At 38.0% G+C, this 22991-nt stretch overlaps 1 protein-coding gene across 3 annotated transcripts in view; it reads right to left on the bottom strand.

The window, feature by feature from the left end:
- The window catches only part of LOC150086435 (eukaryotic elongation factor 2 kinase-like), a 138900-nt gene that overhangs the window by 8372 nt on the left and 107537 nt on the right, over positions 1-22991 (bottom strand). For all 3 annotated transcript variants that reach the window (XM_090372574.1, XM_090372577.1, XM_090372575.1), the window contains 2 exons: positions 16661-16785; positions 9209-9387 (listed from right to left, as the gene is read on the bottom strand). In XM_090372574.1, coding sequence (XP_090228700.1) covers positions 9209-9387; positions 16661-16785 — 304 coding nt within the window. The remainder of the gene's footprint in view (positions 1-9208; positions 9388-16660; positions 16786-22991) is intronic.

Raw genomic sequence — 22991 nt, 5'->3', positions numbered from 1 at the left:
ATTATGAAATAAAAGAGCTTTTGTACTGTAAATATTTTATTGATCATTCACAAATATCCATAATTTCTGGTAGACAATATACATTATGATAACTAAAGTAAGAGATGTATACTTGCTACTGCAACGTATCTAAATGTGTCTGAAAACAGCATCAATTGAGGTACCCGATCTTAGTTGAAAGGACATGCGCAGCTGTTCGGGGCACCTAACAATGGAATGTTACACGCCCCGAACAGCTGCGTATGCGAAAATGCGAGGAAAAAAGAAATTGTTGATAAATCTTTGTATTCTTGCAGTCATATGACAAATACTTGCAATCATACTTACTGCAGGAGTAACTGCAGGAAGTATGATTGTGACGTCATACTATTCAAAAATTCTAAAAAGTTAGAACTCCAGATATCGTACTGGTCACGTAAAATGTCACGCGCTCTAATCATACCACTAATGAGTGCTTCACACGACTAGTGGTTTGAGTGTGGGAAGCGCCTCTGGCAGATAGCGCGAATGACGTCACTTCCGTGACCGATCACATTCACTCGGTAGATATCCCCCCCCCCCAAAAAGGATGTTTCATATCAAAAAGTCAGCAAAAGTGCAAGCCCATTGTTAAAATATTCACAGCTCACCACTGTGTAAGAGTCATGGTTGAAGGATTTCACCATTAATCTGCAGAGAGGCCATGTAAATGCAGTGAGACAATAACTAGAAAAGAAAGATTTGCATTGCTTTTAGGAATTGGCTAGATATGGCAAATTTCCATGTGTGTGAGAGAGAGAAAGTTGTTGTTGTTGTTGTTAGGTTTGTTGGTGCATCAGCAACTGTGGCTATAATGCACTGATTTCTGACTAGTATATCTTTGCTGTTGATGCTGATTCTGATAAAAATTTAAACAAGGTGATATTTATCAATTGATTTTAGGAAAACAAAAACGTCATCCATATCTTGACGATCTTCCAGAATATTACGTAGTGTTAATTGATTGCAATTTTTGAAAAGTAAGGAGAAGGCAGTTTTTCGTTCTCTTAGATATAGCGGGCATTCGATAACGATATGCTTTACAGTGAGTGGACATGAACAGTTACTGCATTGTGGGGCATCTTCCTTTCTTAATAGATAACTGTGAGTGAGGTATGTGTGACCTATGCGCAGTCGTGCTAGTACAGTTTCTTCTTTTCTATTTCCTCTCAGACTGGAGCGCCACTGTTTGGGTTCTTTCTTTATTTCAAAAAGTTTATTATTTATTTCTTTTTCCCATATATGTTTCCACTGTTCTTTAGAGGTCTGCTGTATAATGGATTTATAGTCAACATAAGGTGTCCTGAAATTGTAAGAAATAGGATTTGAAGCATTTTTGGCAGCTAAATCTGCCTGTTCATTTCCTGGGATTCCAGAGTGACCAGGAATCCAACAAAAAATTATGCGGTGACCACGGGCATGAATTGCCATTAACTGAGCCCAGATTTGTTGTACCAGAGGATGACTGTTGGGGCGTTTACTTTGCATACAATTCACGGCACTTAATGAATCGGTATATATTATGGATTGAGTATATGAGGCTTCTTTTATTTTCTCCAGGGCTAGTAAAATACCATACAACTCAGCAGTATAATTACTACATTCTAAGGGAAGCTGTTTCGCGATGATAGCATCCGGCAGGACTACAGCTGTACCAACCTTACTGGCAGTCTTGGATCCATCTGTATATATCTGCATATAATTCCTAAACTGAATTGAGTGGGCCAGATGTAATTGTCTGATGTTAATATCTGGAAGATTATTCTTCCCCCATTTCTGGAAATATCTGTCAACGTATATTGTGGGTATTTGCCATGGCTGGATTTGCATGCTAGTATCCTGCATTATGTTATTCATGCTGATTCCCCAGATAGTGTTTATAGCTTGAAGCCTAATGCCAGATGGTTTGTTGAGACGTGATTTAGTACGATAGAGGTTTTCCCATTTTGGTCTGAAGAGATATTGCCATATCGGGTGATGTGGAAAGCTGCTGATTTTTGCGGCATAATTTAGGAGAAGAATTTGTCGCCGAAGGTCTAGCGGCGGTTCATTGGCTTCCGTATATAGACTTAATATGGGAGATGTACGAAAGGCACCCAGTGCTATTCGAAGTGCACTATGATGAATGGGATCAAGCCATTTCAGGACACTTGGCCTGGCTGAGGCGTATGCAGGGGATGCATAGTCTAAGCGGGATCTAATTAATGAGCGGTATAAATGTAGCAACATGTACCGATCTGCACCCCATGACATAGAGGAGATTACTCTGAGAATATTTAGTTTCTTAAGACAGCTGGTACGAATATATTTTATATGTTCAAGGAAGTTTAATTTTTTATCAAGTATTATACCAAGAAAACGAGTGCTTGGTTGAAATGTAATACAATGGGAGTCTAACTGGAGGTTTGGATCAGGATGCAATGTACGTTTACGACAGAAGTGTACTGCAGTTGTTTTCGGTTTAGAAATTCTGTAGCCATTGTTTTTGGCCCAAGAGACTATTCTATTAATGGTGACTTGTAGTTGTCTCTCAATAAGTCGCATATTTTGAGAATGACATGAGATGGCAAGGTCATCGGCATACAGGTATGCATCAACTGTGTTAGGTATACTATTAGTTATAGAATCGATCCTGATGGCAAAAAGTGTTGCACTCAGCACTGAGCCCTGGGGCACTCCCTCTTCTTGAACATATGTGCCAGAAAGTGACGAGTGGTAGAGGACTTGGAAGGATCTGTTAGATAGGAAGTTCTGAATGAATTTCGGGAGATGACCCCGAAGACCAGATTTATGTAAGTCCCGAAGAATCCCATAACGCCAAGTTGTATCAAATGCTTTCTCGATGTCAATGCATATCATAACAAAGTGCTCATTTCTTAGAAAGGCGTTCCGAATATTTGCTTCTGCTTTGATAATGAGATCGAGCGTCGATCTACTTCTCCGAAAACCATACTGGCTTGGACTCAGAATGTTTTGAGTCTCCAAATACCACGTTAGTCGGGTGTTAAGTATTTTTTCCATTGTTTTTCCCAAGCAACCTGTTAAGGAGATAGGTCGATAGTTTGTTGGGTCTGTGTGGTCTTTTCCTGGTTTCGGGAAAGCTAGCACATAAGAATGGCACCAGCTGGTGGGGTAATATTCCTCTAAGAAAATTCTATTATAGAGTAGTAAGAGAGCACTTAATGATCTTTCACTTAAATGGGAAATCATTGAGTAATAAATTCCATCAGGACCTGGAGCACTGTTTTTCACTTTTGTGAGCGCATTAAGCAATTCAGTCATGGTCAACGGCAGATTGTATGAATGTTGGAGAGCGGTATTAAAATTCTGTTTATACTTTTCTGTATCGCGTTTTAGCATCTGAAAGCCTGGTTCATAGGCGGAGACAGCTGAGAGAGATTCAAAAGACGAGCCAAATGCATTAGCAAGTTCTTCGGGTTCAGAAATTTCCTTTCCTTTCAGAAATAGAATTGGGGAAGTAACAAGTGGGTATTTGCCATTGATACGTTTGATTTTTTTCCAGACTGTAGCAGTATCTGTGAATCTGTTTATTGTGGCAGCATAGCGTGCCCATGCTTCTTTTTTACTTATCCGTCTTATATAACGAGCCTTAGCCCTTGCTCTTTTAAACTGTAGGAGGTTGGCTGTGGTTGGATGTTTTCTAAACTGATTCCAGGATTTATTTCTTTCTCTTTTAGCAATGCTACATGCTTCGTTCCACCACATTTTTGGATGGAGTCGGATTTTCAATGATGATTTCGGGATAGCGGATTCAGCTGCTGTCATTATTCGTTCTGTGATATAGCTTACTGCAGAATCGATCTTGTCAGTAGCAATGATAGTGGAATCTAAATGAGCTATTTCTTGATATTTAGCCCAGTTGGCCTTGTCAAATTTCCAGATTGTTCTAATTCTGTTGATCGGAGGAGAACTTGTACAGAAATTACAGATGATCGGAAAGTGATCACTACCAAGAGGGTTGTCAGTAACTGTCCAGTCTATGAGAGGAAATATTGTTGGAGAACATACTGTTAGGTCAATGGCAGAGCTTGAGCCAGATGGTACATGAACGTATGTGTGATCACCTGTGTTTAAAATAGTTAGATTGTGTTTATCCAAGAATTTCTCAATTATTTTCCCTCTGCAGTCAAGTTGTTGAGAACCCCATAGAGGGTTATGTCCATTCCAGTCACCCAGAATACAGAAAGGAGCGGGTATTTGTCCTACTAGGTCATCTAAATCAGCCAGGGTGAAAGCGTGGTTTGGTGACAGATACAATGAGACTAATGTTATCGTTATGCCAATGGTGATACAGGCTGCAACTGCCTCCAACGGTGTTTGCAAGGGAACAGGTCTGGAGGGAATTGAAGAGTTTACTAACAGCGCTACTCCTCCGTGTGATGCATTAGAGCAGTTTCTATCTTTTCTATACATGGTGAAGCGTTTAACTGTTATAGATACTGCATTCGTCAGGTTTGTTTCTTGTAAGCATGCTGCGACGGGCTTATATTCACTTAGCAGATCGTAGAGGTCATCTAAATTAGCACGAAATCTGCGACAATTCCATTGAATCACTGTCTGCATTGTTTGGTTTTAAAAGGAGGGTTTGGTTTCTTACGGCGGATTTTTTTGTTTGCGCTTGTCTACTTTTGCTTTTTCTTTTTTTGGGAAGACTGGCCTACCGGTGTCAATGTCATCCTCTGGATGAATCTCAAGAATTGAGTCATCTTCATCTATCTTTTCATCAATATCCATGGTATCGGATATAAATTTAGTAGTGTTGATTCTTTCAGGGGTCTTGGCTCGTTCATTTGGTTTCTCATTAGGCTTCTTATCCGGAGGTATTGTTACAGGAGTATTTGCTTCTCGAGTAGCATATTTAGGAATAGGTTTTTCCTTTGATGACGAGAGGAGCGATTTAGCCCAACCAGATATTGAGATATTTGGAGGGACTGAGCAGTCTGTCTGAGTTTCTACTGAGCGTAGCCGTTGGGTAACTGAAGCATATGTAGGTGACTTAGCAGGTACTGCAAAATGTTTTTTAGCTTCTTGATAGGATACTTTCTGCTCAATCTTATATTTTTGAATATTCTTTTCTCTTTTCCATTGAGGGCATTCCTTAGAGAAGGCAGAGTGGTTACCATGGCAGTTAGGACAAATTTGCACTTCAGTGTTACAGTTTGTGTGTGTATGCTCTTTTGATCCGCAATTAGCACAAGTGGCTATACTTCTGCAGACAGCTTGGGAATGACCAAATTTTTGGCACTTAAAGCACCAGACTGGATTTGGAATGTATGGTCTTACTTGGCATCTAAGATAACCAGCTTTAATATAAGTAGGTAGATTTGGTGTTTCGAATGTTAGAATCACCGTCCGTGTGGGAGTAGGTTCTCCATCTCTTTTAATAACAATTCTTTTAGCTTGTACCACGTTTTGATCTCTTAGTTCATGCACAAGTTCATCCTCTGATACGTTTAATAGATCCCACTCTGATATTACCCCTTTAGAGGAGTTTAAGGTGGCATGTGGGGTAACCTTCGTGGGGATTCCACCGAAAGTAGATATTTTCAATAGCCTCTCAGCATGTCTATGTTCGGTCATTTCGATCAATAAATCTCCGGATCTTAATCGCCGAACCATTTTTGGAGGGCCAGCCACATTTTCAAGACATTTCTGTATCAAAAATGGGGACAGCTTACTCAATGGTTGGTCTGTGGAGGAGTGTAGTATTAGAAAGAGTGGTGTGGTCTTATCCATTCCTTCTTTTTTTTGTCTCTTAGCATGGGACACATTTGTGTCGTCATGATCTGGGTTATGTTTGTCCAGTTCTGAATCATAAGATCCACACGAGGACTGTTTATTTTTGTCCATCGTTGCTCCTTTTAGCCCTGGGAGAGTGGATTTCTTCTCCCAGACTTCCAGCCCCGCCACGTGGAGGCAGGAGCGGTGCCACCTAGTGGCCAAGCGGTTGGAGAGGTTAGTTTGTTAGTGCGAAAATTAATAAATATACTAGGAAAAGAAAGGTGATTTTTCTTTCTGGGTTCTTACTTAGGATCTGTTAAGTACAGAACCACTTATAAAGAAATAAGGATGAGGAAAGCACTGGAAAGAAAATATAACGAAATCGCTTAGAAAGAGCACTATATATCACTTAGGAAAAATCGCTTGGACACTATCGCTTGGCACTCGGGGCCGAGAGAGAAAGAGCAGTGGAAATACTAAGTCTAAAGAGGAAAAAATATGCACAAGTCAAGAAAGCAATCAGGGCTAGAAACCTTTTGGCATTACAACTGTTCGGAATTCTACCACTTTCCCTTCCAGAAGAGGAAGGGATTAAACATTTTTGGAATGGTAGGAAATTTACAAAGATAATCGATGCAAGAGTTAGAAGAAAGGAAGTTGCTAATAAGTTAGTTTTAACTTTAGATGAAGATGCAAAAGGACCATCAGGTTGTAAAATGAGGTGGATCTGTGGATGGACAGAAGTTTCAGCCAACAGCTTTGACAGGAATGCAATTGTAGGTTTCCCACTCTTTGCCTTTTTCAAAATCATTGTTTACAACTGTGAACTTTAGTGTAAACAGAAAATGCTTGCATTTGAGAGGAAAACACTGTACCAGTTATTTTATTCTAGCTTGAATATTTACAATAAAAAAACTAAATTAAATCTGTTAAAAGAATAAATTTTCTCTGTTAAAATACAGAAAAAATTAGTAAAATATTAAATGTGTTGTAATGCCGATTCGAACAACAGGAACAATGTCTGAAGTCACTCGTGTCCGCAATGGGAATGCCTATCTTTTCATTAATTTGGAAAGTCTACTGTAAGTCTCAATTGCTGGGAACTAGATAACGAGGTTATGTTGTTTCTTCTGTCACTGTCCTAACCTTTGTTGGTTTGAGTACTCCACTTGAAGAGGTGACATCTTTTCCGGTGCTAGGGCATGCAGACTGGGATTAGGTTGGAAATTTCTGTAAGAAATTAGTTGGATGTAGGTTGGTGCTGTTCTCTTGGCTACATTATCTATTCAGATTTTATGTTGATAGGTCCTCAACTTTTGTTGATTGATAAATGGAGGAGAGACTGTACAATGATTCTTTACACTATCTATAGTTATAACTGTCCATAGAGAGTACACAGGTTCTCCTAGTTCAAAGTGGCATTCCTCCGTTCAGGAATGGCTGCCTACTTCAGACCTTCGGGTATTTGAGTTGGATACTCTTCTGGTGTAGTTTTTTTATTTTTATTTTCTTCCACCTTCTATAAATCTCCTTTTTTGTTTGCTATGCATAAAATTATATTATTCAACGATCCAAGTATATGTTTCCAACTAAAATATGCTGAAATGCCACACTGATAAAATAAAAAAGTTAAAATGTAATGCTTGTATTAGTTTTAGTATTAGCCATGTGATGCAATGAAGTCCCAGTCTTTTGCTGCACTAGCAAAAAAAAAAAAAATAAATAAAATAATAATAATAAAAATTAAATGAATTACCTGTGTAATTCTCTCTTCACCTACTTGAGCAGGGAATCCAACTAACCTATACAGCTCTGTTTGAAATTTTCCAGGCTGTCAGCTTCAACCAACCCACAGATGCAATTTATTCCAGTAGTAATACTGCATGAGCTACAAGAAAACTCCCCACAATCCAGACCTCTTTTCCCGTAATTCAAATTTATGGCTCCATGTTCTGGAATCATTCATAACAGCAAAAATTTTGCCTTCATTCATTTTACTTTATCCTTTCAGAGCCTTATAGACATCAATAAGATCCCTTCTAAAGTGTGTAGATACCAAACCCTGTAGCACACACATTCAAAGTCTCTCCTCTTATGGACACACTTTTGCCAATCTCAGCAAGTACACTGCCATCTTTAGACCTTTTCAAGAAGCTTAATGTCTTTATTAAGTGCAGTCTCCATTATTGGACATATTATTCCAAGTGCTGTCTTAAAATAGCCTGTTTACAAGCAAATATTCAACCTTTCCCTACACCTCTACAAGCAAATATTTGCTGATACTATCAAGGCAGTACTAGGTGATGGAAAACTGCTAGCTTCGGGAGATTCACAGACTAACAGATTAACATTAGCTGCAGGCAGAGGTGAAAGTGATTCTTGCAATGTTTCTACTGAAATGAGCAGAAGTCTGGAAAACAAGCTGCTGGGGATTTCAAGAACTGCTGGGAGTCATCACGGAACAAGTAAATACATGGGCTGTGTTAGGGTAACTAAGGTGGATGTATACTTGCATGTACACCACCTGCTAGGAGTATAGTAAATAAATTTGACGAATTTGAAGCGTAAGGGCAGATATTGTTGGGATATCAGAGATGAGGTGTCACACAGATATAGGAATGCAAAATTTGAATTTGGTGAGTTAAATGTGTACAGGATAGGAAGGGAGGGGTTATGCTGTTAGTTAAGAAACACATAAAATCTAAGGCAGTGCATCCAGTTGACATGGGTGAACAGTGCAATGTTCAGTGAGTTTGGTGTGACATAAGCAATGGGAAAGCAAAAATGAGAGTAGGAATGTGTTATAGGCCTGATTGATAAGTACAACGAACAACTGTACAGAGAATAGAATGGGCCAGTAAAACAGATTGTCTTATAATGGGGGATTTTAACTTTTCAGATATTGACTGGAACTTGTGGTTGATCGCTTGCACACTAGCAAGACTTTCGTGGATTTACTGTAATTATGTGAAAAATTATGCTACTGCATAATTTTTCACACAATTACACTTATGATATTCATTGCTAGCTGTGGCCAATGGATCATAAAAGAAATGTCTTCAAATAAAAACACTATTTAAGGGTAAATTTAGTTAAGTACATGTTACTATGCTTACCATCCATGGGATCCTTTCTCCTGCTCAGACAACATATGAGGAGATATAAATTTAAACTGAGGAAGAATGGTTCTAGGACAGATGTGTGGACATTTGCTTTCAGGCAGTGGGTAGCTGATTGTTGGAATAAATTTCCATCTGGTGCTGTAGAAGTGGATAGTTTGAATAAATTTAAGGAGAAACTAGATAAATAATTAGAAGGGCCAGACAAGTGATGTGGGAAGCTTTTTTTTTTTTGTTTTTTTTGTTTTTTTTGGCTGATGCTGTATAAGCTTACTTTCTTGCATCACTTACCTCTATTGATACTAACATTAATAAGATGAAAATGTTACCTGATTTTGTGAGGTCTTTCTGAAGACCATATCCTCCATCTCTATATAACTCTGCCTGTCGTGCAAGTAATAAATAGTGCGGATCATCCATACAATGATCATATTCGCCTCCCTCATCCAATTCGTCCATGACCGTAGCCTGACTGTACCAGTAAACTGCTTCCTTCCAATGTTTCTTCCTAACAAGTTTCACCAAATACATTTAACGAAATATCAGAACAATTAATAATACTTATAAATTTAATTTCAAGCATTCATTTAACTATATATGATAAAACAAGCTAGCAAGAGTGTATGTGTGCGCGCGTATGCATATGCGCACACATGCTCATGCACTATATGAGAAATATAGATACAGATAGCACTGGCAATAACTTTTAAATTTATTACATGAATTTATGGGCTAGTGCCACTGCCGTAACTATACATACATCATATAACCTAATATACGGTATATTATGTTAGACTACATGTATTAGCATTAGTGAAGCATAGCGAATAACTGATAAACATACCTAGTTAAATCTCATGTAGGTAAATTCATGTTAGAGATTGTTAAAAAATATATATGAGAAAATATACTAAATGTAAAAATATACTAAATGTAAAAATATACTAAAATATACTAAATATACTTTTATATAATCTAAACAAAATTCCTAGTTAATATACAAAATGCATACTTACAATCTGGGTAGCTTTTTTAGGGATCAACCACCAGATTGAAAAGAAAAACAACAATAAGGGGTTCTCGGTTTCCGTGATAATCAATGTGCAACATGGCATTATCAATTAATCAGGAGTAAAGGTAAAACAACTATAATGTTTTAATATTATAAAATTTTTATTTATTCACAACAGTTTTCTGTGGGGTCAACAATAATTAATGCACAGTATGCATCTATTTTGTTATATATAAAAAAATACTTTTTTTTTTAAAATTAAAATAGTAGTACATAACCTTTGTTACATAAGATCCCCATGAGCTGCTCTAGCAGCCTGTCTGCATTGCTCTGAAAACTTCATATCTGATTGTGCAATTACCTCCAGGTCTTTATCATTCTCCACTATCCTGAGTGCAGTACTGCACAGTTGGTACATTACTCTGGGGTTACTGCTACCCATGCAGTACTTTGCATTTGTCAACGTTAAACTTTAGTTGCTATCTCTCAACCCAAATTTTCTAGATCCTGTTGCAGCAGCTTACTGTCATTAACAACACTGCCAACCTTTGTATTATGTACAAACTTGCACATTAAGCCTGATATACCTTCATTAATATCACTAATAAATATAGAAAACAACAATGGTCCCAACATTGAACCCTGGAGGAGACCACTAATAACAGTCCACGAAGAGCACTGTCCATTGATTACCACTCTGTCTTCTGCCTCTCTCTGTTCTCCCTTTGTGAATCAGGATACAATTGCACATCTCCAGTCTGTGGAGATATACCCTGAAAACAAGGATGCTCTCACAATTATGGATAAGGATTTGCTTACTTCCTTTGCTGCCTCCCTTAATATAACTGGACATATCCCATCCACCTCAGGTGCCTTTCTTATGTTTAACTTCAACAATTTCTCCTCCACATTGTTCTCAGTTATTATAAAATTATTTAGCTCCCTGTTAGAGTTTGATAAACTTGTGGCCTCCACTTCCCTACAGAATTCCTCATAGACACAAAATACTCATTCAGGTTGTTAGCTACCTGAGCAAGATCATCAACAGTCGAACCATTGATATCAAGGAGACCAATCTGTTTCATCCCCTTCCTTCTAGACTTTACATAAGTAAAAAAAGTCTTTGCTGTTTTTCCATGCATCCTTTGCCAAAGATTTCTCATAATCTGCCTTTGCTTGCCTAACTTCCTTTGTGAGTTGATTACAGACTAGCTTATATCTGTCATAGGCTTCTGTGTTGCCCAATAATGCTAGTTAACAATTTTAAACTTTTTTTTTTTGATAACATGAATGAAATGAACTGATTTTGACTAAATCACATGTGCTGAAAAATGACAGTAGAAAGTTCATAGCATGTCATGTTTTAATGTTATGGCTTCGTGCTCCTTTATTCCAAAAATTGTGAATTTTTACATATCTAAATGTACTTGACTTTTTTTCTTGTAAATTAATTGCTTGAAATAGAAATGGCGACCAGTAAACATTCCAAATGGATAAAAAATAACATAGTTAAAATTTGGATTTAAGTAAGCAATTAACCCACAAAAGTGGAGGCAAAAATAGGAAATCTTACTACTTACAGTTATTTTTCCCTCTTGTGAGCAGAATGGTCCTCCCTTATCAGAAACTAGCAATAGTCACCCATCATTGCTGGATCCCATCATCTTTGATACCTCTGCTCCATAGTGTGGATATCTTGGTGGAATCGTTTCCCCCTGCTCGTCACTGAGAGATCCCAAGTTGTCCAGAAAGCAGTCCAGGTGCAAATGTAGGAAGTGTATCTTCAGCAATATTCGGCATCCTAACTTTTGATAGTTATGCAACAATTCTTCTAGCAGTTCTTTATAGTTCTCTACTTTTTTATTCCCTAAAAACAGCTCTGAAGGATTTCCACACAGCTAGTTCAGTGGCATTAAGTTTAGTTTCAAAGATTTCACCCTTTAAAAGCCATCTAATTTGTGGGCCTACGAATATACCTTCCGTCAATGCATCACTAATTTTTGGAAACTGGCTTTTTAAGTGCTCGAAACTTTCACTATTCATCATTTCAGGTTTCACTAAAGGGATGCATTTGATGCTGAGTTTCCTGGGAATGTATTCTTCTCTGACAGGCCATTCCTTCACAATATAATGATGTTCTACTGCTCGACTATCCCATAAACACAGGAAATAACAACACTTAGTAAAACCACCCTGTAGTCCAAGCAACAAAGCGATTACTTTTAAATTACCACAGATTTTTTAAACAATATTTTTTATAATTTAAGACATTTAATAGCAATGACATGCTATCACAAGTTTCTTTCTTAGCCACTGAATGAGCCACTGGGACCGATAGTTTGATATTACTATTGTGCAGCAAACTGCTTTTAGAAGAATCAATGAATAATCTCCATTCTTCAGGATTGTGTTCAAACCCTAGTTCATCCACCAATCAATTTAAGTCTTTGCAGACACAAAGAGAACCTGCCATTTGATAATAACCCGCAAATTTTCATTTCGGTTTCTAAACACAGAAATCCTCGTGATTTTTGCCAGCAAATTCCAATGTTGCAACCTAGATCCTAATAGCTCAGCCTGTTACTTTGAAAGATTTAAATCCCTAACCAAATCATTAAAGTCACTTTGCTCAATTAAATTTGGGTTTTTGTCATTTTTAGGATTGTAACTAGGATCGGCAGACGCTGGGGGGGCAGCTATGGGCTCTAGCGACTCTTGCTCTTCTTCTGGAATAGTGACTTCATGACTAGGTGGAGAAATAGGGAGTTCCAGTGTGTGGCACTGGTCTTACTGCAGACAGAAGGTTCGGGCATTTTATTTTAACTTTCTATTTTCCCTTGAAAACCCCTTTGTATTTGTGTGGCAGAAATAACAATCTTCGAGGTGACTTGTTGGTTCTCGCCAGATCATCTGAACTGCAAAAGGCATTTTAAAATTGTTCCCCTTCATCTATCAGTCAGATTTACATATCTCATTATACAGCACATATGCAGCACTCACCTTTTATCCTAACCACCTGCATGACAACCAAAATAAAAATAACAAGATTGTTTCATCTTGTCTGTGATTGATTGATGTTGCGGCTTCACTGTAAATTGTCCACAAACATTTCAAAAACTGTTTGCCGAATTAACGCACACACGGCATTTTCGCTCAATTTTACAAGTTTGCACAAGACCAAAACGGAACTTTAAAACACCGCATCCTACCACTAGATCTTACAAATCGAAACTGACCCCAAAAATGTACAATTAAGGGCTGAAGACAGTAAGTAAACAAGTTGTCTTTCACAGAGGCACCTAGCTGCCAGAAATATAGTAGGGTCCAAATGTGCTACCGCATAATAAGGATTATAGCAATAACTCAGAGCATCTACTCCTCAGGGCTATAAAACTAAAAAGTGGTATTAGTATACCATTAAACAACTCAGATGTTTAATAAATTTGAATTATATGAATTAATAAATTATATGTTATAATAAATTTGACCAGTACAGAGTGCAATGTTGGATGATTTCGTTGATTTTGAAGCTATTTTATGTTTTTTTAAAGCTGTTTTTGCATTTTTCTAAAAAATGTGATGTAATAGAAACTTTTTAATGTCATATTCGTAATCAGCACATACAAATTAACAAATTACTTTCACCCATGTTAGCAAAACCTTGTTGACCAGTGTAATTTATATGCATCCCATGCATTTTTCTTCTCTGTCATGATTCTCATCGGTTCATTTGACATCCATTTAGGCCTAAACCTTGAACAGTATTTCTTAGTTGGTATGAAAAGCCTAGTAGCTTCTAAGATTATTTCCCTGATTGTTTCCCATTTAGAATTTGCTGTTGATAATATCATCAGTTAGTCTCACTATATAGAATTTAAAAACTGGAGACCACAATAGTCACTTTTACGAAAGCAAAAACCCTTCCCCTTTACCTCTGATGGCAGTTACATCTTTAAATAAATCCCACAACAATACACTGCAATCACTGCCACCTAGTGGTTCCTTTATCTGCAGATTCTTAATGCACGAATAATCACTGCTAATAATCAGATCAAGAATATTACTCCATCTGGTTGCCTCTTGAACATGCTGCAGTAGAAACAGTCATCCAATAAATCCACAGTATAAATTGCAGTGTCTGGAGGACTAGACACCTGTGAGGTGATCTGATTGTGGTTTATAAAATTTTGAATGGTTTGAGCAAGCTCAATGTTGATGGGATTTTTCCTTTTACTCAGATTTGAGGGGGTATAAATTCAAATTGAGGAAAGGCAGTTGCAGAATAGCTGTGTGGAAATTTGTCAGCAAGTGGTTGATTGCTATAACAAGCTTCCATCCGGATACCATCACTCTTCTCTTTCTTGGTGATTCCTTTCTACTCTCTCTCTCTCTCTCTCTCTCTCTCTCTCTCTCTCTCTCTCAGGAGTCAGGAATTTTTTTGGCTGGTGCAGCATAAGCCTCAGGCTTCCTTGCACCATATGGCTAATAATAATGCTAGTACCAGGAAATAAGAAAGTTACAGCCAAAAATGACTTTGTACATCTTTAGCAATGATAATGCAAATACAGAAAATGAGCAATATAGGTAATGCAAATACAGACAATGATTCCCACAATGAAGAATCTCAGATCAACCAAACCGTATATTCGATAGTAACAAACTTCTCCTTTACACTTTCAATATATCATTGTTTATACATTATGGTCGTAGGGTTCATTTGCCTAAGCAGTGTACCTGGTCGATAATACCTAATATATTTTATTCTTTTTTACTCCAATCTTTTTCTATTCTTTATTTATTTACTTACAGTTATTATAGATATATATTAGTTATATGTATATATGTATACCTAATACTTGATTACTGTCCATGTGGTTCATGTACATCCAATGATAAGTACATACCACAATGATACATATATCTGCAGTTATATAGAATTTCATGTCTTTGGTGCACTATGATGTTATCCATGTAAATGATTACTGTAACTGTACACTGCTCTGATCCCTGTGACCATCCCAAAAAAATTCTTTATTAATGAGATTAGAAGTCCACGTGTGTGTATGTATGTATGAAAATTGAGTTTAAATATATATTAAAGAAAATAAAATGTGCCTTATAAATCAGAATTCAATTCTAAAACAAAGGTTTTGGCTTGCTTCAGTATTGTTTGTTGCTGTTGTAGTCATGCATTCTCAGTTTACATAGTTTATTTAAGTATACATGGGAAATTAAAGCCACTTTTAGCAGTTATTATATAAAGAGGATATAAAATATTTTTCAAAAATATTTTCAGCCTTCACTGCCAGTGTTTTTGAAATCGATTAAGAATACATGGGTTACTGCAAACATTTTCCTAGAACTGGTATCACAAACATTTCATAAAAGAAGTGGGAAAGCATTTGATGGAAAAGATGTCATTTAAGGCATTGTTAATCCTCAACACTCTTTCATCCTTTTCACGTTGTGGATTCCCACCTGCAAGTTAGTGTACCTTCCCTCCAAACACCACTTCTCTACTCCAGCCTATGGATCAAGGGGATTATTTTTATCTTTAAACATTAATATGTGAGGAGAATCATGAATCAGGCTATTGCTGCTACCAGCAGAAAGCAAGCAAGACACAACAGGAAGAAAAACAAAGAAATATCACAGAGGAAATTTTAAACATGGTGAAGGACCTTAACCTGGAAGTGAATAATTAAGATGTGATTGGGCTGCTGGAAGAGAGACATTATGACCTACAATTTCATTGAGTTTGCAGGCACAAATGCAAACTTAAGAAAGGGATGATAATAATGATGACACTTCTCCAGTAGTTCTTCAAAAGAGCCCAAACCACAAATGTTTAAGAGAAATCATGAAGAAGTTGAAGAGAAAATAGGTCAGAGAATTCTGATCTGAACATTGAAAGCAGTAATATTGTCAGACGGCTTTATGAAGTCACCATTTGCTATAAAATGCTTTATGATGAAAAGAAGGCAACTGGTAAACTTTCTTTGAATGGATTTTTTTAAACAGGATTAGTTTCAGGTATGAATGTAATTGTAATTTTTCATATTTCACCCTCCACCAAACTATAAATTCTGACACATTAATATTCCATGTTACATAACTATTCTTTTCCTATATGGTCCTCTTTATTCCCTACCCCTATTTTAAGATACCACACATACACCTACCTGCATTATATAAATTTTTGATTTTTCTTATTTTTAACTTTTCACTTAACTTACAATCAATCATACAAAGTGTTGGGACTACTCTCTACACATCTGCTGATGCAAAATTTGTGATATAATTCATTTCAATATTCTTGTTAGTATATTTTACTTCCTATCCCCGCAGATGCATGACGCACCGAAATGTTATGTCCCAGATAAGTCTTTGTGACTGTTCCCTGGAAGTGATGAACCATGACGACTCATCCAACTTCTGATATTAATGTATTCTCAACCCAAATGTTTTTGACCATATATCATTTTCAAAGTTTTTCTCTTCTACATTGTGCATTAATGCCCAATGTAGGGCATTAATGTACAATGTTTTTCTTTCTTTCCTTCGTTCCTTCCATTTTTTCTTTTCCTTCCTTCACATTATTTTCTCTGCAATTCTTTTGTTATTATAACTGCACACACAAACATACACATATATATAAGTTAATTTATTTGCTTTTATTTATAATGAATGCCTACTGACCAAACACTGTTTAGGGAAAGTTTTGTAACCATAACTTAAGAAAATTTTAATGATTTTATAAACCACTTACCACTGTTGTCCTAATATTTCTCCAAAGTCATATGCTTTAGCTACATAAATCATAGCAGATCTTTCTCCAGCAGCAGCAGCTTGCTGCATGTAGTTCATGCCATTTTCTGTGTTGATAACATTTTCCTATACGAATTGAGTATAAAACAATTAAAATGTTTCTCCCCATAAGACTTTTAATGCATAGTCAATAAAAAAACAAAACAAAAGAAAAAAAATTGCCTATTACTAGCATGTAATAATAATGTATACTGATATACACTTACATAAAAAGTCGGTATATATCTATTAATGAGAGGCAGAACCTTTCTTGGGCCATTTAGTGTGTTGAATTTAGTTGAATTTAGAATTTAGTGTTGAATTAAGAAAAACAGCAAAGAGTTCTTTACTTATGTAAACTCTAGAAGGAAGGGGATGAATCAGATTGGTCCACTTGATATTGATGGGTCAACTGTTGATGATCCTGCTCAGGTAGCTAACAAACTAAATGAATATTTTGCATCGACATTCACACATGAGGAGTTATTCAGCGAGGGGAATGCCAGAGGTGTATTCAACTCTAGCAGTAAGCTACAGAATCTTGAAATAACTGGGAGTAAAGTGGAGGAGAAACTGTTGAAGATAAACACAAGAAAGGCACCCGGGGTGGATGGGATCTATCCAGTTATATTAAAGGAGGCAGCAAAGGAAGTAAGCAAACCCTTAGCCATAATTATGAGAGCTTCCTTGGACTCAGGGGAGGTACCCATAGACTGGAAATGTGCAAATGTGACCCCAATTCACAAAGGAGGATCAAAGGCTGAAACAAGTAATTATAGACCTGTGAGCTTAACTTCTGTTCCAGGAAAATTAATGGAGGCACTGGTTAAAGAAGCACTGCAGGATCATTTAGACAAGACTTCAGTTATAGCTCGGACACAGCATGGTTTTGTTAAGGGGAAGTCTTGCCTGACCAATTTGATTGGATACTATGATGCAGTCACAAGAGAACTGGATGCAGGGAATAGCTTTGATATTATATACTTGGATCTTAGAAAGGCTTTTGATACTGTTGCACATGGAAGACTGCTACACAAATTGGAGCAGTGTGACATTGGAGGCAAATTGCTGCTATGGATAAAGGGGTGGTTGAGGGGGAGAAGACAGAGAGTGGTAATCAATGGACACTGCTCATCGTGGACTAATGTTATAAGTGGAGTCCCTCAGGGCTCAGTGTTGGGTCCATTATTGTTTTCTGTATTTATAAATGATATTGATGATGGTATATCAAGCTTAATGACCAAGTTTGCAGACGATACAAAGGTTGGCAGGGTTGTCAAGGACACTACTGACACTATGCTGCTGCAACAGGATCTGGAAAGGTTGAGCAGATGGGCTGAGAGGTGGCAAATGAAGTTTAACATTGACAAATGTAAAGTACTACACATGGGAAACAGCAACCCCAGAGCAACGTATCAACTCTGTGGTACTACACTGACAGTGGTAGAGAATGAAAGGGACTTGGGGGTGGTTGTGCAGGCAGATATGAAGTTCTCTGAGCAGTGCAGATGGGCTGCAAGAGTAGCTCATGGAGTATTGTCAATGATATACAGGAATTTTTCCAGCAGGGATAAGGAGGTGATTATTCCCTTGTATAAGGCAATGGTCAGGCCACACCTAGAGTACTGTATACAGGTCTGGAGGCCTCATTTCAAGAAGGATGTAGAGCTGCTGGAACGAGTACAAAGAAGGGCAACAAGATTAGTGAATGGAACAAAGGGGTGCTCTTACGAAGAAAGGCTTAAGTTTTGCAAATTACTGTGTCTGGAGACTAGGCACCAGCGAGGTGATCTGATAGAGGTGTATAAAGCCTTGAATGGTTTGAGCATGCTCAATGCTGATGGGATTCTTCCTCTAGCTCAGAATAATCACCTGAGAGAGCATAAATTCAAATTGAGGAAAGACAGATGTAGGATAGACGTGCGGAAATTTGCCTTTAGCCAGCGGGTGGTTGGTTGGTGGAACAGAATTCCATCCCTTGTAGTGGAGGTTGATAGCCTAAATAAGTTTAAGGCTCAGCTGGACAGGTATTTTGAACGAACAGAGGGGTGAAGTGGAAGTGGGTTTTTTTTTTTTTTTTTGGCTGATGCTGCATAAGCTTGCTTTCTTGCATCAAATGCCTCTACTAATGCTAATGCTAATACTGTGACAATGACAGTAGAAGAAGCTTGACAATAGAAGAAGGTGGAATAGGAGCAGCTACATTCCTCAACTTTCGAAGCTTCTTTGAAAGTTGAGGAATGTAGCTGCTCCTATTCCACTCTTTATCCTGTGTTCTGCCCTCACAATTATTTTTTGTTTGTAATAATAGCCACAGTGTGAAGATGTTATCCAGTTCCTCTGCTACTCTTTCACATTGCTGTTAAATTAAAACAGCCTGCAGTCATTTTGAAACATAATAGTTATGAATATTATACATTGATACATCATGTTTTTAAATGATAAACTTCATATGGTAGGTAGGAGGGATTTGTCACCCATTTTAGGAACTGGCTGGATATGAACAAATTTCCAAGCAGAAGAGGAAAACACCTATGGAATAAAAATGTTCTAGTGATCATTAAGCACTTTGCTGACCTATCCAGAGAAAAACTGACTGACAACAGAAAGTGATATCATAAAACTGATGCACTACCTTGAAAACAATGCCCTTAATCCCAAAATGGTCCAGAGTATTTTCTTCTTATTGTTTTTCAAGGATTTGGCCTGTTGGGGTTTCATACCCAATATACTGTACCTCTGTATATGGAATTTCCTATGTGGACTGCATAAAGTATGAATATACACTGTGCTGCCACTTTATTAGGTACATCCCTTCTGTGCACACAAAAGATTTGTCCCACAATGTTGTGTCACATGACCACAGCTGTGGATATAAATGCAGCAGAACAACCTTTCTAGTATCAGTTAAGCATATAAACGTAGCAAGAATGGTGAAAAGGGGTGATCTAACGGACTTCGAACGTGGCATGGTAGTAGGTGCAAGACGTGTTGGACATCTCTGAAATGGCAGTTCTCCTGAACTTTTCATGCACCACAGTTTCAAGAGTGTGTCGAGAATGGTGCAACAAACAGAAAACATCCTCTCAACAGCATTCCTGTGGAAGAAAATCACTTGTTGATGAGAGAGGTCAGAGGAGGATGGCTAGAATTGTGCAAGCAAACAGACAGGCCACACTGTCGCACATCACGTCAGAATACAACCTTGGTGCACAGAACAAAATACCGTAATGGACCACTAGTTGCACTTTGTTGCGAATGGGCTACAACCGCCGACAGCCACATCGCGTACCTTTGTTATCAATGAAGAACAAGAGAGCACGCCTCCTGTGGGCACAGCAACACCAGCACTGGACTATCGAGGATTGGAAAACAGTTGCTTGGTCTGACGAGTCAAAGTTCCTGGTGCATCATGTTGATGGAAGGCTCAGAATTTGGTGAAAACAACATGAATCCATGAATCCATCATGTCTGACGACTACTGCAAAGTGGTGGGGGGCAGTGTTATGGTGTGGGCAATGTTTTCTTGGCACATGTTGGGTCCATTGATACCCATATATTCACGTCTGAATGCCACATTGTACCGAAACATCATTGCTGACCAGGTGCATCCGTTCATGTTGAAAGTTTATCCTCAGTCAGATGGTTACTTCCAGCAGGATAATACGCCAGTGCACAAAGCCCGAATCACTATGGAATGGTTCCAGGAATATGACAATGACTTTTCTTTGCTGAGTGGCCCGCTCAGTCTACGGATCTCAATCCTATTGAACATCTTTGGGATGAGCTGGAAAGGGCTGTTCGCTGCAGGCCTATACCTCCATTGAATCTCAAGGAACTGCGTGACACACTCATGTCTGCATGGTACTCCATTCCTGCACGTTTTCAGCATCTTGTTCAATCCATGCCTAGATGAATTCAGGCTGTTTTGAAGGCTCAATACACTACTAGGTAGGTGTACCTAATAAACATCATGTTGTTGATGCATATATAAATGCAACAGCATAACTCTGTAGAGTATGAATGTATTCTGGAAAGTATGAATGGGTATATACATTCATGCTATGCAGAGTCATGCTGTTGATGAATTTATATATGTATCAACAAACATTTTAAGTTGTGGGCTATTGAAGCAGTAGCTCCTCATACACCCAAGCATAATTTGTGTCTAAACTGGTGTGGTCTCTTGTCAGTTTGCCTGTTTTCTGCATGAAAAATTCAAGTTTCTGAGAGACAAAACCATGCAATCCTCACCCATAAGATCAAATAACTGGGTCGTGGTATGGAGGGGTGGGGATAAGCCTATAAAAATTCTTCACATTATTGGCAATATTTGAACCCAGCCCTTTTCGATCTAGTGTGGAAGAAAGACGATTATCACCAAGGTGATAACTACCATGCCACTCATGAGGGTGGATCGAGTCTATTGGAGCAGAGTTCACATCACACGAGTGCATACCTGTCCAAGAACATGGAAGTCACATAGTATTTTGTACATTATATCTTGGAAATGACACTAAATCTAGAAATGCCACTGAGTATTTTCATCTTATTTTTGCCTCAAGCATTTGGCCTGATATGTTTTCATCTGTGACTTGCTATGCATCCTGTAAATGAACTTGAGAGATTTATATCTTGGCTTTGTAAGTTGATAACTAAATTTCAGGATGTTGATACTTATGTCAATCTATCATCTAAGGAGGCTGAAACCTCTGTCCCTGTCTTTGGTCTCTGAGAATGTGAGTAAGCAGAATGACTTCCTGAACGATGCTCTTATCTGAGTGGAAGACACTCACATAAAAGCTTCATTTAATTAGTAGGCTTAGAAAAGTCTAAGGAGATTGCAGCCAAATTCATGGAACAGATCCCATCTTCTGTAGAACATCTTCAGTTGACAAACAGGATACAAATGTCAGATTTTTATGCTGCTTTAATGAAATGGATCACCATAATCCTCCTACAGACTGTGTTCAAGTTGACAGTATTATTCCAGTTTGACTCTTTGGTAGCATAGTTACGAAGTAGTTTCATTTGTGTCTAGTAGGCATAATCGAGAGGTCATATTCTTGATTATAGCAAATCATCCAATTGTTTTTATTACATTTATATAATTTAATTAGGACAAATCATTCAGTTATTTCATTTGATTATATCATTTGAATGATTACTAGTTAGCAACTATTAATTCACTAAAAAGGCCTCTGTGCGCAGGAAATCTATCCATAATTGATGCCACCAACTCTGACCAAACATAACTTTATAAACATTGATAAAATTAAATTACAAATAAAATACATAAAATCGACTGTAAAATATAATATAATTTAAAATATAATAAATCAAATGAATATATTAAAAACAATAAACATATTATATATTAAAAGCGTTAAACCTGTACTACTCTAAAACTAAAGCTTTCGGCAGCATTTGCTGCCTCTCTCAACATAAGTAGTGCTGCATCAACAATTCATTATAAAGTACTAAGCCTTCCCAGCAGACCCAGGGCATACTATGGTACCTGCGCATGCTCCGTTTCCTGTATATCAGCACCGGAAGTGGCTCGGGGGCTGTACGGCCTTAAAATGCTCATCCCTATCCAGGATAATGGTCTCAAACATTATATTAATCCTACAATCCTTATCCCTATTTAGGTTATGATCACCCAAGGAACAAATCCTTAGGCTCTCCAGCCACTTCCGGATCCAGAAACCCTCTACCTTTTCTGTAATTACAGCTCCTTTGGCTGTTATCCCATGCCCGGTTTTCCAGGCATGTTCCGCCACGGCTGACCCCAAGACATTAGCCAATCTAAGCGCCCTGCTACGTCCCCCCAATCTATCGCATAATCTGCACACTTAGTCTCACCTACGCAACATCCCCACAATCTGGACACTGAATTTTGTAAACCCCACTGTTGTCAACTCCTACAACAGGGTCTTTAACTGCCGCCATCACCATGTGCAGCTTCCGACATGGAAGCTGCACACAATGTATTTGGTATGACTGTAAGATGCGGGCTATTGGCTGCAAAACGCCCGGATAGTAGGGAATGTATGTGGTGGAGCCAAGTACCCCTCCTCCCTCTGAGTACCGTGTCCACAACAACCTTTTATCATGTTCCGGGGGTATCCACATCTCACAAGGTTGGCCGTGACCCGTTTAATTTCTTCCTCCCTATCCTTGAGGTAGAGCAGTGCAACCAAGCCCTAACTACACTCTTCTTATGACCTCCAGCATGGGCAGAACCAAAATGAGTATACTGGGCCCGACACAGCTCCTTCCTAAACACTCTT

This window comes from Mastigoproctus giganteus, chromosome 4, assembly GCF_048544385.1.
Source record: "Mastigoproctus giganteus isolate SK-2022 chromosome 4, ASM4854438v1, whole genome shotgun sequence".
Taxonomy (NCBI): domain Eukaryota; kingdom Metazoa; phylum Arthropoda; class Arachnida; order Uropygi; family Thelyphonidae; genus Mastigoproctus; species Mastigoproctus giganteus.
This window is presented reverse-complemented; position numbering and strand designations above follow the sequence as displayed.